We start from the raw sequence: 15108 nt of genomic DNA on the forward strand, positions 1-15108 counted from the left end.
AGATTTTTTCTTTTTTCTTGAGGCTACAGCAGGAAAGAGGCTTTTGTAGTAATGGCTGGTTTTGGTTAAGGGACTCGCGGGACCCGCAGACAGAGTTGATGACAATATCCTTTTATTGTCCATCACCTAGTGTTTCATGCAGTTCCTTGATGGAGGGCAGCTCACAATGATCAATGACAACGAGCCGCTCAGACTGGACAACGTCCCGGACGTTGTTGTTGGAATATGACCAAGTGGCGCTTGACCAAACTGTGCTGCTGAAGGTGTTGTTGTTGTTGATATGTGACATTTAAGCAATGAAAGCAATTAGGCTTTCTAAATAGCAGGTAGGTAGATGTGGGTTAGTCTTCAGCCTGCGTAAGTGACACATTGGACAAAAGCCGCCAATCCAAATATTTGAGATGCAGGAATAACAACTTTTTGTCATGGATTAAGTTCTATTGATCATTGCACTAATTAGAAATGAAAAGCTACTCTGCTGCATCAGATTACATTTTTTGGCCCTGGTGAATTGGCTCCATGCTTGATACGTTTGCCCCTTGTTTTTATTGCTGACTGAACAGTGTCCACACAGGATGTTGAGCTTGTTTCATGCATCGTCACACCTTTTGTTCACTGAGTCTTCTATTGACATATGCTCAAATTTATTTTACTCCTCCACTGACAACAATGATGCAGTAGTCCTTTGGCAAGGCACACAGTCCGGTCATTCGAGCCATCAATTAGGAGCACAGTCACAAAAACTGCATCACTAGTGATCAGAACTGCCTCAGCGCTGTCTGCTCAGTGCCTGCTTACTTGACTTTGCAGTGACTGATAGGTGCGGTGATGTAGGACCAGAAATCATTTAATAAAGGACGAGAAACAGAGGCCCTGCAGGACTGAAAACAGCAGAACTGGCTGAGTGTAGCGAGCAGCAGAGCAGTAGAATTATGAGGGAAAGAGGCAGAGAGAGACGGAGGGAGAGCGCTTAGAGATTGAGGGAGTAATCCCCTGGCCATCTGTTGCTCTCTCTCCCGCTCTCTCCCTCTTAAACTGGCTCCACCTGATCAGATCCAACAGCCAGCACAAAGCGGAAGTACACCACTGTAGATGCTCTTGTCACTTCCTGTTCCTACGTTCCTGATTTCTGCCTGACCTTCCTCTGATAGTGTCCATGTATTTTGGAACATCCACACTTTTTGTCAGTTCACTGAAAGGCCCTCTTTTCTTAATATGAAGGACTGGAGTCCTCTGTGAGCAAACAACGTTCTGCCAGAGTTAGAGATCAGGATTTAAAGTGAAGATTGTACGTAAATGTTTAATTATCCTTTCTTAGACCTTTTTCCTATATAGTTTTTGTCTTAAGGGCTATTTCTGAATGTATGTTAATCCACTACATGTGTAAAGTTGAACCAAGAAAGAGTGTCCCAGAATCAGCTGTGGCCAAAACATGCACCTGCTTAAAAAGCATGCTGGGGAAAAAAAAAAGAAAAAGAAAAAGAAGTAGGTTGGTAGGGTAATTGTGCGACTAACCCTTGTAAGCAGTGAGCTAAATGGCCTCTCAAGCCATGGAGTGCCCAGGGCAGAAAATGATAAGCATCATTTTCCACTGTAATGCCCCCGTGGTTTATTGCCCTCAGCTCTGTGAGCCACAGCCCTAAATAACATCATGCAAATTAGTACATAAGGCCACTGTGTTAGCTCGTTCGCTGTAGCAACAAAGCCTTTGTGGAGGGCCATAACAACATTCACACTGCTGGATTCTCCACATTTCCACTGCTCCACCTCTCACTGAACTCTGTGCAAGACAGGAAACAGGAAAAAGAAGTGATAAGTTAGCTTTTACCCCTCCCTGCTTTGTTAGAATAAAGCAATTTTTCCCCATTGTTAAACTGAAAGACAGCACTGGAAAAAAAAGAAGGAAAACTGGGGGTTTTATGAGTTGTACTCCTTTTTATGTGGATGTTTGTGACTAAAATTGTAATGTGGGGGAATCACTGCTGTGGTTTAATTCACACAATCAACAGCCATGTTTCAGACAGAAAGGGCAAAATAAATAAATGCTTTTTTGCTCCCACATAGTTGGTTTAATATGCACAGAGAGAAGACAGGGGATGTCGCATGAAAATATGAAAGCGTCATTTGTGCCTCCATCATCCCGTCCTGCCCATCTGCCATCTCAGGCTCCAGAGGTTTAGTAGGTTACATGCCTGAACACATAACCCTGCCACAGCAATCACAATTAATCCCCTCCAAAGCGCTTCACAATCCCATAAACGTTATTGTATAGATGCATCACAGGGCTAGAGATGGCAGATCTGAAAATAAACCAAGACACACACCAGCAAGCACCCCCCCACCCCAAATAATTTTTATTGAGGTTTTATGAAGTAGCTGCTGGAGCCAGATATTCCCTTTCTTTGTGTGTGTGTGTGTGTGTGTGTGTGTGTGTGTGTGTGTGTGTGTGTGTGTGTGTGTGTGTGTTTTATCTTCACATCCATCTGCCCTGGTCCACTTTTACAATTGTTTTTTGTGTGTTTGTTTACCAGCTGTTCTGTTTTGTGATACAGCTGTCTAGGCTTATGCTTCTTGATTATATTAAAGTTGGTATTGGTCAGCTCTGATAAAATGCTTGTTTCTTTATATTATATCGTCATAGCGTGATCAAAAATATTCCAATACAAAGGATATACATTTGGATTTTTAAATTTTTTTGGCACACCTGAGCTGTCAGGGTCTCTTTCTCTATTAACTTCCCACATCCATTTCAAGGGACATATAAAGAACAAATGAAGAAACTTCATGTAAGAGCAAAGATTGTCATGGAAATCTAATTATTTCACTTCTAAGCTGTGGTATAGGTTAGGATTATTGTTCCAGAGGGTTTTCTTGATGGGTCGCATTTGTATAAAAATAGATTTTATATTAGGAGATTAAATAAAGATTAGTTCTTCAGTGGCGGTTAATAGGGTGGGGCGATGTCTACCAAATTGGCATGGGAGGGTTGTGTTATGGGCTTCTCCTGTAAAGGCACTACAGTTATAATCCTTGATGGGGTTAACCAACTGATGCTTGTGAGAGGGCTTTGTACATATTCATAGAACTAGAGTTACATCCATTAACTACTATTTCAACTAATGAGAAATCACACATGAAAATGGAAAATGTACCTGCATTTGACGCCTGCCGGATATTAATTTCAGACCCTGTCTGTGTGGACGTGTGTGTGTCCTGGGTTTGGTGCAGCTGGGCTGGTGGATGGCTTTTAAATCTTGATGTTATGATGGTAGAGGGCTCAGTAGTCGATGACTGTCAGCTGCCGGTGATGGACGATGCCCAACCCTCACAGTTAATATGGAAGAGTAAAGCTAAAAAAAAGTTATGGGGGAATGGAAATTAGGTAGTTTGCATAGTAATATCACCAGGGATGACGTTGTGTTTTGTTCCATCATGCGTCCTCACTGTTGGACAAGGTGACAAATTTTTGTTTTTTAATGACATTCTGAGTGACCAAAACAAATAGCTCATCTGTTCTGATCGAGCTGCACGTGAAGTGCTCCTGCTCGTGCGGACGACAGCATCGTGAGGCCGTCAGTGCGTCTGTGTGATTCAGCTGTCACGAGTCATCGACTGGAGGCTCTCACCTCTGCATATGAATGAATGTGTCAGGCTTCAATAACATGAGATCCGGTCCATTTTCAATATGCCTAGATTTGTTTCCATTTCTGACGTAGGTTTCCTTACTGGTTCACCAGTGTACTCATCATCTTATTTTATTTACTATATTTCTTTTCCATAACTTCTAAAGCCCTGTGGAAGGATTGCTTCACATTTGAGTAGATTTCAAATAAGCTGATTTAAAATTCTCTTCCAATTAGTCTAATCATCGTTTTTGTTTTGTGTTACAGTGAAAAAAGCCAAGCTCCAAGGACCCCCAGGTGAGTACCCTTTTCACCTGTTATGATCGTTTACTGTGTGTCTTCAGTCTGGTCAGCCACTCTCCCATCATCCATCTGGAGAACAGGAAGATGGAAAGCTGCAGATCATGTTCAGAGCGTAGTCTATGGGTCCCGTGGGATTGTCAGTGTTGTTTTAAGACAATTACAACTGTCTACTACAACTCTTACCCAGTTTTTTGGAAATTGGCCACATGCACTCATTTTCTTATGTAGGTTAATCAGCCAAATTCTGGCAAGTCACTGAATGCTAGGGTTGATTTCGCGTTATGTAATCCCATGTCCTTCTGTGCCGGGCTGTGCGCAGGTGAGCTTAGATCAGTGGCTGCTAAGTCCAAATCCCCACCTCCTCCACCTAAACAAATCCCTCCAGTGTTCAGCCTCACGCCTTCCTTTAAGCCCCGGGACGTTTCTGGCAAGAGCAGGCAGCAGCATGGACAGCAAGTCACCGCGGCTTTGGATCTGCTGGTGACATTTTACTCTCATTCTCAGTCCCTGACTGACCCCATGTCCGTTGAGGATAATTACTAAAGTTAATTATCCAGCAGGTTTCTAGATTTGTTCAGCATGTATTATTCTTGGTCCCTCCTTTTTTTTTTTTCTTTTTTTTTTTTGTTGTTGAGGTGCCTGCATTATGTCACAAGCAGCTCTGTTGCACTGAGATATTGGTTTTAGATTGTCGGCCGGTGCAGTCTGTCTGAGCCCTCCTCCCTCCCCTGGGCCACACCACATGTGACACCTGTCCCAGAGCAAACATCAGGGATAATTCAGTTAAGCCTGTCGTCTTCCTCAGGCGAAATGTAAACATAAGTCACTTTTTTTTTTTTTTTTTTTTTCTTGCTACGGGCCAAAGAAGGATTTGTCAAGCGCAGTCCTGCGTGAGATTTAGAACAGCAAAGGTTATGTTCATACTGTAGATGATTGTAAATATTCATTTCTTTATTGCAGTAGAGTGGAGTGAAATGAGCACTGTGTGTATGAGAGGCCAGTCTGGGGCTGCCTTGTTTCAGTACTTTTATTTTAACATTTATCAGAGCATTAATTAAATTACTTAAGGCCGGCATGCTACATCATACAAGTGTTTTCATCTTAGATTTGTTTGCTGTGCTTCTGTCCGGCAGAAATCAGCAGAATCTCTAATCAAATTTGGCTTTAAAGGATCAACAAAAGACTGGGAAGCAGGTTGATTGGTAGCAGGTGATAGTATCATGATTGGGTATGAAAGGAGCCTCCTTGAAAGGATCAGTCGTTCCCAAGCAAGGATGGAGTGAGGTTCACCACTTTGTGAACATATGATTGTATAAAGGATATTACTGCATGGGTTCAGGACACGGCATGAAACTGTTGTCAGTAAACAGTTTGTTTGCAAATGATTACATTTTGTTTTACTTACATTTTAAACAGCATCCCAACTTTTTTGAAATCAGGGTTGTAGTAATAATCAACTCTTTTTTTTTTCTCTGCACATTTTTGCTCTCCAATTTCCTCTCCCTTTCTAGGCCACGTAAAGTCTGGAAGTGACAGATTACCATCTTGCTGCAGTGGGGCTGTTGGGACTGAAGTGGCTCTCCATCTTGTTATGCAACAATACAATTACTTGTGCATAAAAGCTGCATATTCTATTGTGTTGCTCTGCACTTAATCTCCTCTTACCCTATTGTAAAGGCATGTTGAGATCACACTCCATGGCCATTATGTCACCATAATGATAAATTACTTATTTGACGATTTTTCCTCTCTGCTCACGATAACCCTAACTTGCTTTGCATGGGGAGGGAGATGTGTGATTTATTGGAAGAACCTGCAAAGTTTACAGAAGGCTGGTCTAGGATGTGTGTTGGCATTGTGCTTTCACCACACCTTCACATAGACAGCTTTCAGGCCTTGCTTTGGAACCCTTATGTGAAGTTGTTTATGGAGAATGCTGTGCATGTGGAACTGAGGGTGACCTTGGAACGGCCAGTGGCTAACTGTCGGACTTTCCGCTGATTGCCACAGGAAACTGGGCCTTGATAACGGCTGCGCTTTGGTAGATTTGTGTGTGAGTGTGTGTGTGTGTATAATCCCTGAGTGTATGCCTGCCCGCACATTTGCTGTATTTGGATGAATTTTCAAGCTTTTCTTTCAGCGGCGCTCAACAGTGCTGAAGTGTCCAGAATACAGAGTGTTCAGTTCAGGTCAGTGTAGTGTAGTACTATAGATGGAGAAACTTCTCAAGAGGTGGTTGCAGCAATGGTAGAAAAGTCCTCCAATAGGTTTACGTCTTCTGCTGCATGCAATATTGACAAGCGGTCTGAATTTGAAATGTCAGCCTTCCAACTCCCTGCCTTTTCTTGACTAATTTATTGAAAAAACTCATCATCAGTCAATAATAGATGAAGACACTCGACCGAGGGACTCAGGGGTGAGTGGGTGGTTCACAGGCAGGAACAGTGGGGACTGTTTCAAACATTCCCCTTTCCGATTTTGTGGCGTGCCAGCACAGTCTTGTCTGTTCACATGCTTCATAGCTGCTGCTATCTGTGTTCTCTAAATTCATTTGCAGTGTGGCTTGAATCTTTTTTTAGGTGAATTGTTAGGTGTGTTTCCTGTTTGAAAAGTTGGTTTAATATTAACTATCGCTGTCATCGCTGGTGATAAGACCTCTTTTGCAACCAAAAACGTTTTGTTTTCTCTTTTCTACGTTATAGGTGAAAAACAGTCTCTTAGCATTAGCCTGGTAAATCCAGTATCAGTCAGGCTTTACTGTGTTTTTCCCAGCAGTTATTGCTGCTTCTTCCTCAACACTGCAGATGGTATCAGCCATAGGCAGCACCTGCTGTAAAGGGCCCACAGCCTCTAAGTGGCTCTTATCTAATCCATACATCCTCTTCCCTTATCTCATCTTCTTCTGTTCACAGGAGCCGGCCCAAATGTGGCACAAGGCATGGACTATCTAATTAGGGAAAGGCTTGAGCATCCCCCAGGCTCCTTTTACAGTAATGCCTGTGTTTTGTTGCTGCTGTCCTCCTGAGACTAATTAGGTCTATGTCTTGTCACTCATGCTACTTGCAGGATGGACAGTGCTTTCAAACAGGGACAGGTCAGGGTGGGTCACTGGGAGCTTTCAGTACAGCTTTTTGTTTTGTGGCCTAATTCAATCTTTATTTATGTTGTCAGTGGAATGTTGTCAGACTCCACCTGTGTCAACTGTTATTTGTCTCATTGTGTCAAGAGCCGCGTTTACTTAATCTGGCTGCCATGTTAGTGGCTATGTGCAGAGCAAATGTTTCAATATGTTGCTGAGGTAACCAGGAAAATCTTTGTTTAGTGTGGTCAGGTGATCAGTCAGTGAAGGAGCAGCTGATGCCTTGCTTTTATTTCCCATAGACCAAATAGTGGACTGTGTGTGTGTGTGTGTGTGTGTGTGTGTGTGTGTGTGTGTGTGTGTGTGTGTGTGTGTGTGTGTTTGTGTGTGTGTGTGTGTGTGCGTGCATGTGTGCGCGCACACACGCATGGGGACCAACACTCTGACAACAACTGACATCCAGTTTTTCAGGGTCAATATCTCAAAAGGTTATTAATATAAACATAATATATATGTTGTATGCTGAAATTTCAAGATAAATGCATCAAACTTATGTTTTTTTTCGTCATCAATTTTATTAGGTATAGACTGTAATTTTTCTATATTTTATTATATTGTGTATTTGACAGCCTTCTGTTACTGTGGTTGCAATGTTTGAATGACTATTCAAGTAATTTATTAGTCAATTAAAATTAAATGAATCAACATCCATTTTGATAATCAGTTAATTGTTAGTCATTTTTCATTGCCTTGCACACATAGGTTTCAAATGGCTCTAACTATCAGTAGTGATCTCTGCAAAACTAAATAATGGAAGAGAAAAAAGAAATGAGTGTAGGGCTGGTCATTATGGTGATATGCTTTCGGTTCCCAGTTTATTACTACTTAAACTGATGCAGTCTAATATTAAAGCCTTGCAATAAAGCTTATCTTCATGAAGGCTAAAATGTTTTAAAGAGACATTAATTCATCTTAATGTTTATTTTGAGGCTGTAGTTTGTTAAATTGTACTGGGTTATGCTGAGAGAGCTTCTAATATGAAGGTTACCCTCATTGGTATTAAGGGTTTGAAGACTTATTTACTAACTTGCTACAACTTATTAATACCAAGGTCCCTTTAATTTGTGTGGCTGTATTAGGCTGCTGTGAGCAAAGTGGCAAATCAGTGAGTACGACTTCATCAATTTGATGAAGGATTCGCCAAAAAACAGACTCCCCATTTGGTTGTGACATCTATATACAGTTTCACAATTGAATTTCATGAAAATGTTCTAAATCATCAGAATATGAAGTTACATCTCACGTGATCCATATTGCCCATCCTCGTCATTCATACAACCCATACTCAAGATCAGCACTTGTTCTAAGCCGTTCCTCCGGCCGCTCAGGAGACGGATTTATGGCGAGTCGCAGGGAGGACCACCGGTGGAGCACGGCTTGCAACTACCAGAGCAACTTAAAGCACGTCAGCAGGCACGTGTCGACGCTCCCTCGCCCTGCTGTGGGAAATGAAAAGTGGTGGCTGTGTCACAGGCCTCTAATCCCCACCCCCACCCCCCACCCCACCTCTCACCCAGCCCAGTGCTGACAGCTGGTGCAGGCGGTTGCTGGTGTGGCTCTGCTGTCCGGCACTACTGGCTGAGAGGAGGCTGACACAGATCACTGGGTGTGAAAGTTGTCTGCACGGACCGACAGATTTCCAGATTGACTGACAGACACTCAGTCTCAAGTGCCAGTTTCAAAGCAGCAAAAACATCCATCTGTATTTAGACTGTACATCACACTGTTTGCAAAGGCTGCCTTAACCGTTGACCTAGCTGAATTTCAGTTTTAGTCTTGATGGTATCGGGGCTGACGGGGACCTTTTCTGCAGGTCAGGAGTGACTTCATTACATCATCAGCAGAGCTGCTTCCTCTGTTACATACTGTATGTGTAGAGAAGCTGTAACTCACAGTGCAGGACAAACATAACAGGCTGTTGGATCCTGTACTTGTGTCTGCAGCGTGCGGTTGGCTCTCTTTCGAGATTAACGGGGTCAGTTTGCTGCCCTGCCCTGGCCTGGCCTGGCCTGGCTTGGCTTGGCTTGGCTTGACTTGACATAGTGAGGGGGAGGAGACTTATCTGCTTTCACTCTCACTCGAGCTGCTGATGTCTTTTTCACCCACACAGAGCCTAAGTAGGACTGGCCTGGTTCGCATTACTTGAATCAGTTTGATCGTGTGATCTGCTGCCTGTAGGTTTTAGGAGTGTATTTCATCTCATAACACACTCGATAGTGTGTATTTTGTCCCAGTCGTGTCTGATTAATCACCCTGCAAATTGTTTCAGATATGTTAACACCATTTACTCATAATATTGCTTCCACCTCACTTTAATTCAAACTATAATCTCCTTTTTTCCTTTGTTTCAGACAAGTTCAACACCTATGTGACACTGAAGGTGCAGAATGTTAAAAGCACAACCATCACTGTGCGGGGGGACCAGCCCTGCTGGGAACAGGATTTCATGTTGTAAGTTATTAATATGAGCTATATTTTTTGTTATAATAGCTATTTCTATTTACTTTTATGGTTCCCCACTTTAGATCTGACCTTGTGTTTAGAGTGATAGACAAGCTGTCTGTTTTTCAAGCTGCCAGCTCTTTCTAGGAAAGCATCTTGATTAACAGCTGCTGTTCATTTCCTTCTTGTAATTCATTGGTTTAATTTCCTCATTTTACTTTCCCTGTGAAAGGTATCTATGGTGACGAGAGAGCCATCACGTTGTTGCATGTGTGTCATTGTTTGTCTTTTGTGAACTCCCTCGTTGCAACAGTGTTTGTTTTTCCAGGCCTTCATCCTTCTGCTGTCCATTAATGATGTGTCGGCGAGGTCTAATTCAACATAAAACATAATCGTTCATCGGCATTTTCAGCAAATGCTGAACACCACATGTTACAACAAAATCCGTTCGTTAATCTGAAATAAAGAGATGATGGCTCACTTAGTTCCAAATTTCCAAACTGTAACCATCAGCAGCTAACTTACTGCTGTTTCTGCTGGATTTTTAGAAATGTTTTAGATTATTTGATTAAGAATAATTTGTGTAAATATGAAGTCACCACCAGCGGCTTTTAGCTTAGTACAAAGACTGAAATCAGGTGGAAACAGTTAAAAAATGTACCTACCAGCAACTCTGAAGCCCACAAATTAACACAGTAGGTCATATGGCAGATTATCTTTTGGACAGGAGGAGCAGGAGTGACTTCTGCTAGTCCGACACATAACCACCACACATATATAAACATATAAACCACAACATGTTGTTTTTACACTATCTTTGACAGATTAAACAAAACAGATAAAATGTGGTCATTAGTGTTGCTGGCAGGTGAGTTTGGTTATCTTCAGACAAAGCCGGTGTGGCTGTTTCTGCCTGTTTCCAGTCTTTGTGCTAAGCTAAGTTGGCTTGCACTGGGATGGGAGCTTTTAATTGAGCTTAATGCATTTCTGAATTGCTTAAATTGGTTTTAAAGCGATGTGGAAATGACAAGCGATGAGGGAGAGACTCGGCACATTATGTCGAGAGCGACGCTTACTTTCAGTTGGGCATTTGCGAGTTGATCCCAATCAATTCGACAACAGAAGTGTATTTACAGTCTTATTTGTGTTGTTCAAAAAGATGCACGGACAGTACACAGTTATGAAATAAAATTGATTGGATAACAGACTTTAAATAGCATCCTAGACAACAAAGTCATCAGATTAATTTATTCTGTGCTATTCTGAATCCGCACATGATTTATGTCTCTGCACCTGGACACCCTGGACACTCAGCGCCCTCCCCTGCACTTCTCTCAATCAGCTGCTCTCTTTGATTATCTTTTCCTCTCATCTTCCTTTTGTTTGGCCTGCCAATAGTTGTGAACTGCCACAGATGAGAATATGCAAATGCCCTCGTCACGCGGCTCCTTTCAAATTGGATCTACCATTTTATTGCTGTCATCAAGCTGTTTTTGAGCCCTTTGAATAACATATTAAATGACAAAACAGGGCTTGAATGGATTGTGACAGCTAATACACAACAAAAAGAGGAAGTGGCCTTTGTTATCAGCCAGCGGTAGGGCCTGGCCGTAATTACATAGAAATTTCTGGTTCGTTGAGTGAATTGAATGACATACTGCCAAGTTTTCTCGCCTTTTTTTTATTCTGATAACAAAGCCTCAGCCTGTACAGTTTTTGTCTCGCTCTTTTATCCGCTGACATTTCCCAAGCTGTTTCTCAGGAAGGGTTTGCTTTGACATTACTTGACACCTGAAGGCTGCGTCTTTCTTCAGTGAGATCAACCGGCTGGACCTCGGCCTCATCGTCGAGGTGTGGAACAAAGGCCTCATCTGGGACACCATGGTGGGGACAGCATGGATTCCTTTAAAGAGCATACAACAATCAGAGGAGGTTGGAATATGCACCCACACGCTCAATCATGTAGTCCAGAAAAAAATATATATATACAGTCGGAAGATTTCTTTCCAAGACACAAATTTTTTGCATACCCCTACTGACAGTACTGTGTTTTTCATTCGTGAATATGGACAGTACTTGACTTTTTACCTCCATAGACATTAACATGCAGCAGGGCTTCATTGATATTTAGCTCAGAAATATATACAAATGCAAGTGTTGCAGTTACGTTAATGAGACTCTGAGATATACATGTATTACCCTTTGGAATGATACTAATGGCATAGAGTAGGTAGTAGAATAGACACAAAGAAGGTCAAATAGTCAGCAAAGGTAAATATCAGTGTACATATCTGCTTGCAGGAGGGCTCGGGCGACTGGATCTTTCTGGACGCAGAGGTCTTGATGAAGGCGGATGAGATATATGGCACCAAGAACCCAACGCCCCATCGAGTCCTTCTGGATACTCGCTTCGAGCTGCCTTTCGGTGAGATATCAGAGTCACCAATTTCTTTCCATTCGCTTTGTATTTTAGGTGCGTGTTGAATTTTGAGCATGAAGCAATGAACAACACTTTTGAAAAGTTCAGGATCTTATGTAAGATGGGGTGCGTTCGTGATGTAAAGAGTGCTTTGGTGATTCTGGTTACCTCGGGGCAAATCGAACCTTGATCCACCCAGTTCCACAAAGGCCACACATGTTTCCTGCTGAAATGTCAGCAGTCTGTTTCTGAGGCTACATGGGAAAGACCATCCAGCCTGGGGCACTGAAACAAACTGATCTTCATGAGCTGTAGTCGTATGCAAACGTAGCTGGTCATCTCATCTCAAATAGAAATTGTAAGGACCATATAAACAAGTGCACCAGTAGAGTCTGAGGTCACATTTCTATAAATACATAACATTATCTCATTGCATGAAGTGAAGAAGGACACTTATGTTGAACAGCTAATGGCTGGAAACAGGGCACTCTTAGATTATCTTCTTAGATATTCGTCTTACTGTGTAATGTCCTTTATCTGGTTCCACTGAGGATGAGGAGTTTGTCTGGCTTAAATTGGGGCCACTGACTCATCAATGGCAGATCCTCCTTTATTAACTTAGGTTTGGTTAATATAATTTTGTCTTTGCCAGGTTGTTCTACTGTGGCCAACAGGATTAAGAAACCATTAAGAATGCTTTTATGTATATTGCGAGCATGAAGAAGACAGTCTGACTGCGAGCATGGCAAACAATTGCTGAATTATACATCCAGCAACAATTAGCATTCATTTAGAGTTGTGTTTCTGTCAACCTGATTAATATAAATCTAACATTCACTCTCCTGATGGCTCTTAAGCTGGTAGATGTTCCACTTTTTTTTTCACCATTTGCCAACTTTTTCTGGTATTTGGTACCGTGAACGCAGGGTATAGTTGGTTTATCAGAGCTTTTTTGCAGTAAACAGTGACGAGTGATCCCTTTCACAATCTTCATGCTTATTTGGTTCATTGTTAAACTTAAAATATTGATCAGAGCTTTAATGATTTCCTTAGTGGTAGCCACAACCCACACACCACACTGCAATTTCATTGATAAGCCAGTATGCTAGAATTTGCTTGATTAACATGTAAAACAGGATTTTGCGTTAAAAGTCTCATTGATAATTCACAGTAGGAATTAACTTGTGCAATGAATTTCATTCAGTTTTATTTTTCCCAGTGCTCTTCAAGGTTGGAGGATGAAATGAGCGCCTGCAGTTCTACCTGCAGTATCTCTGTTGCCAGCACTGCATGTAGGACTCGAGCCTAGTGATCAAAAGGCATCAAAGTTAAAGCAGGGTGTCTGTCCACTGAGTGAGAGAGAGCCTCTTTCTGGGTTTTAAGAGGATACCTTTCAAGGCTGCAGGAGGCCATCATGACTCTCTGTGCCACCAGAGCCGTTCATTAAAGCCGTGGGTCGGTGTGCCTTTGAAGCCCTGGCCTTTGTGTGTGGCCTTTAATGTGCATCTGTGTATAGAGCAGTGCAGAATCCCACTGAGAAGTGGGAACGGTGAGAGCACCTGATCTGATACTTATTTATAATCTATTCATTTATATGGGACAATGCACACTAATCGACACTGACGGTAACGAGAGGGATGTAAAGGTGCCGGCGTTAGCTCGACAGCCAGTTTGCAGCTGTAGTCCTGACACAACTAAGGATCCCTGTCGCTGTGATGAAAAACGTCCCTGACATTTCTGGTGACTGAACAGTGTGTGGCCATTGAGAACTAGCTATTGTCATTTCCTCAGTTCTAAGAGGCTCATTAGAAATTAAACAGTCATAAATGTGTTACGAGGGAGCAGAATGTTAACATCAAACATGTATTCACATGTATGTTTTGTTGTGTGCATCAGACATCCCAGATGATGAGGCACAGTACTGGACAGGCAAGCTGGAACGCATCAATACGATGACGATCGATGATGAGGTAAAGTGCAGTTTGGCAAGGTTTGGGTTTGAATATTTCTCTGTTTCACAGTTGAGAGAGCAGATAAACTCAATGTGTTTTCTAAATAAAAAACAAGCTTGTATGTTCCTGTTCACCCCCTTGTGCTAAGGATGCAGAACGGCTATTTTTATTGTTTTTTTTGGTTATCATGTTGATGGAGTGGTGCTAGTGAATTACCATGGTTTACAATAACAACATGACGACATGAAAAGTACACTTGATGACAGTTTTTTTTTTCCCCCCTGCTCTCTCTCCTCTGTAGTACCCACTTCAGGATGACGTTCAGAGTCGCCCACTGCCATTTGCGGCTTCCCAGTGCTGTGAGTGTGCCTGCCCATACTGCTCTCAGCCTCTAGATGGAGCAGTTCACCACGCTTCTAACTCTTAGGCTTTGACATGATTTCCTCTCACTTCCTTGACTTGGTTCTACTGCCTAATGTAGTAACAGTTGAATCCCCTTAATCAGAGTTGAAAATGAAGACTTTACAGCTCAAATTCAGTCTATATTTTCACAAACTTAATTCAGATGAGTTAAGTATTCTCACTGTTGTGACAGTCTGTCAGTTTGTTTTCCACTCTGAGAACCACTAATAGGGTTCCCTCATCCTCCCACTATTACAACACAGGGACTCTTTTTTTGTTTTCACAACCCCTACCTCCTCTGACTCTACCTCTCACTTCTAACGTTTGCACTTTCACCAGGCAACTATTTCGGATGGGCTGAGCCGCTGAGTATGTAAAACACACTTTGATGAAATTCTCCCCTTGGCCAATCCTCAGTGCCCTCTGCATGTCCTAATGCCCCATATTCCCTATTAACATGTTATCTATAAGGTTTCCATGCATTTCTTTCTCACCATTTCACTCTAACACTTGATTTTCCTCAATGTTTTCCTTAATTCTCTTTGGCTTTTTCACTTCCTTTCCTGCTCTTGCTGTTTTCCTATTTTTTATGCTATGTCACATGGTGTTCATAACCCAGGTATGCTTTATTCATAAATTAATGATTGAAGCACATTCTAGAAGAAAACAGTCAGGACAACCCATCAAAAACACTGATATATCTAATTCTCTCCCCCTGAAACTGCTCCGCACACCTATCTTAGAAAGGCTAAAGTAACAATAATATTGAGATTTAAAGGGTGTAAATTGCAGATGCATCACTACACTGATAGGTGGCAGTCTTTGCTA

At 42.1% G+C, this 15108-nt stretch overlaps 1 protein-coding gene across 3 annotated transcripts in view; it reads left to right on the forward strand.

Moving 5' to 3' along the window:
• unc13bb (unc-13 homolog Bb (C. elegans)) overlaps positions 1-15108 on the forward strand; it is a 60037-nt gene that overhangs the window by 3437 nt on the left and 41492 nt on the right. For all 3 annotated transcript variants that reach the window (XM_076757661.1, XM_076757662.1, XM_076757663.1), the window contains exons 2-7: positions 3891-3920; positions 9417-9516; positions 11322-11439; positions 11809-11932; positions 13823-13896; positions 14180-14237. In XM_076757661.1, the coding sequence (XP_076613776.1) occupies positions 3891-3920; positions 9417-9516; positions 11322-11439; positions 11809-11932; positions 13823-13896; positions 14180-14237 (504 nt within the window). The remainder of the gene's footprint in view (positions 1-3890; positions 3921-9416; positions 9517-11321; positions 11440-11808; positions 11933-13822; positions 13897-14179; positions 14238-15108) is intronic.

Source organism: Chaetodon auriga, chromosome 19 (assembly GCF_051107435.1).
Source record: "Chaetodon auriga isolate fChaAug3 chromosome 19, fChaAug3.hap1, whole genome shotgun sequence".
Lineage (NCBI taxonomy): Eukaryota > Metazoa > Chordata > Actinopteri > Chaetodontiformes > Chaetodontidae > Chaetodon > Chaetodon auriga.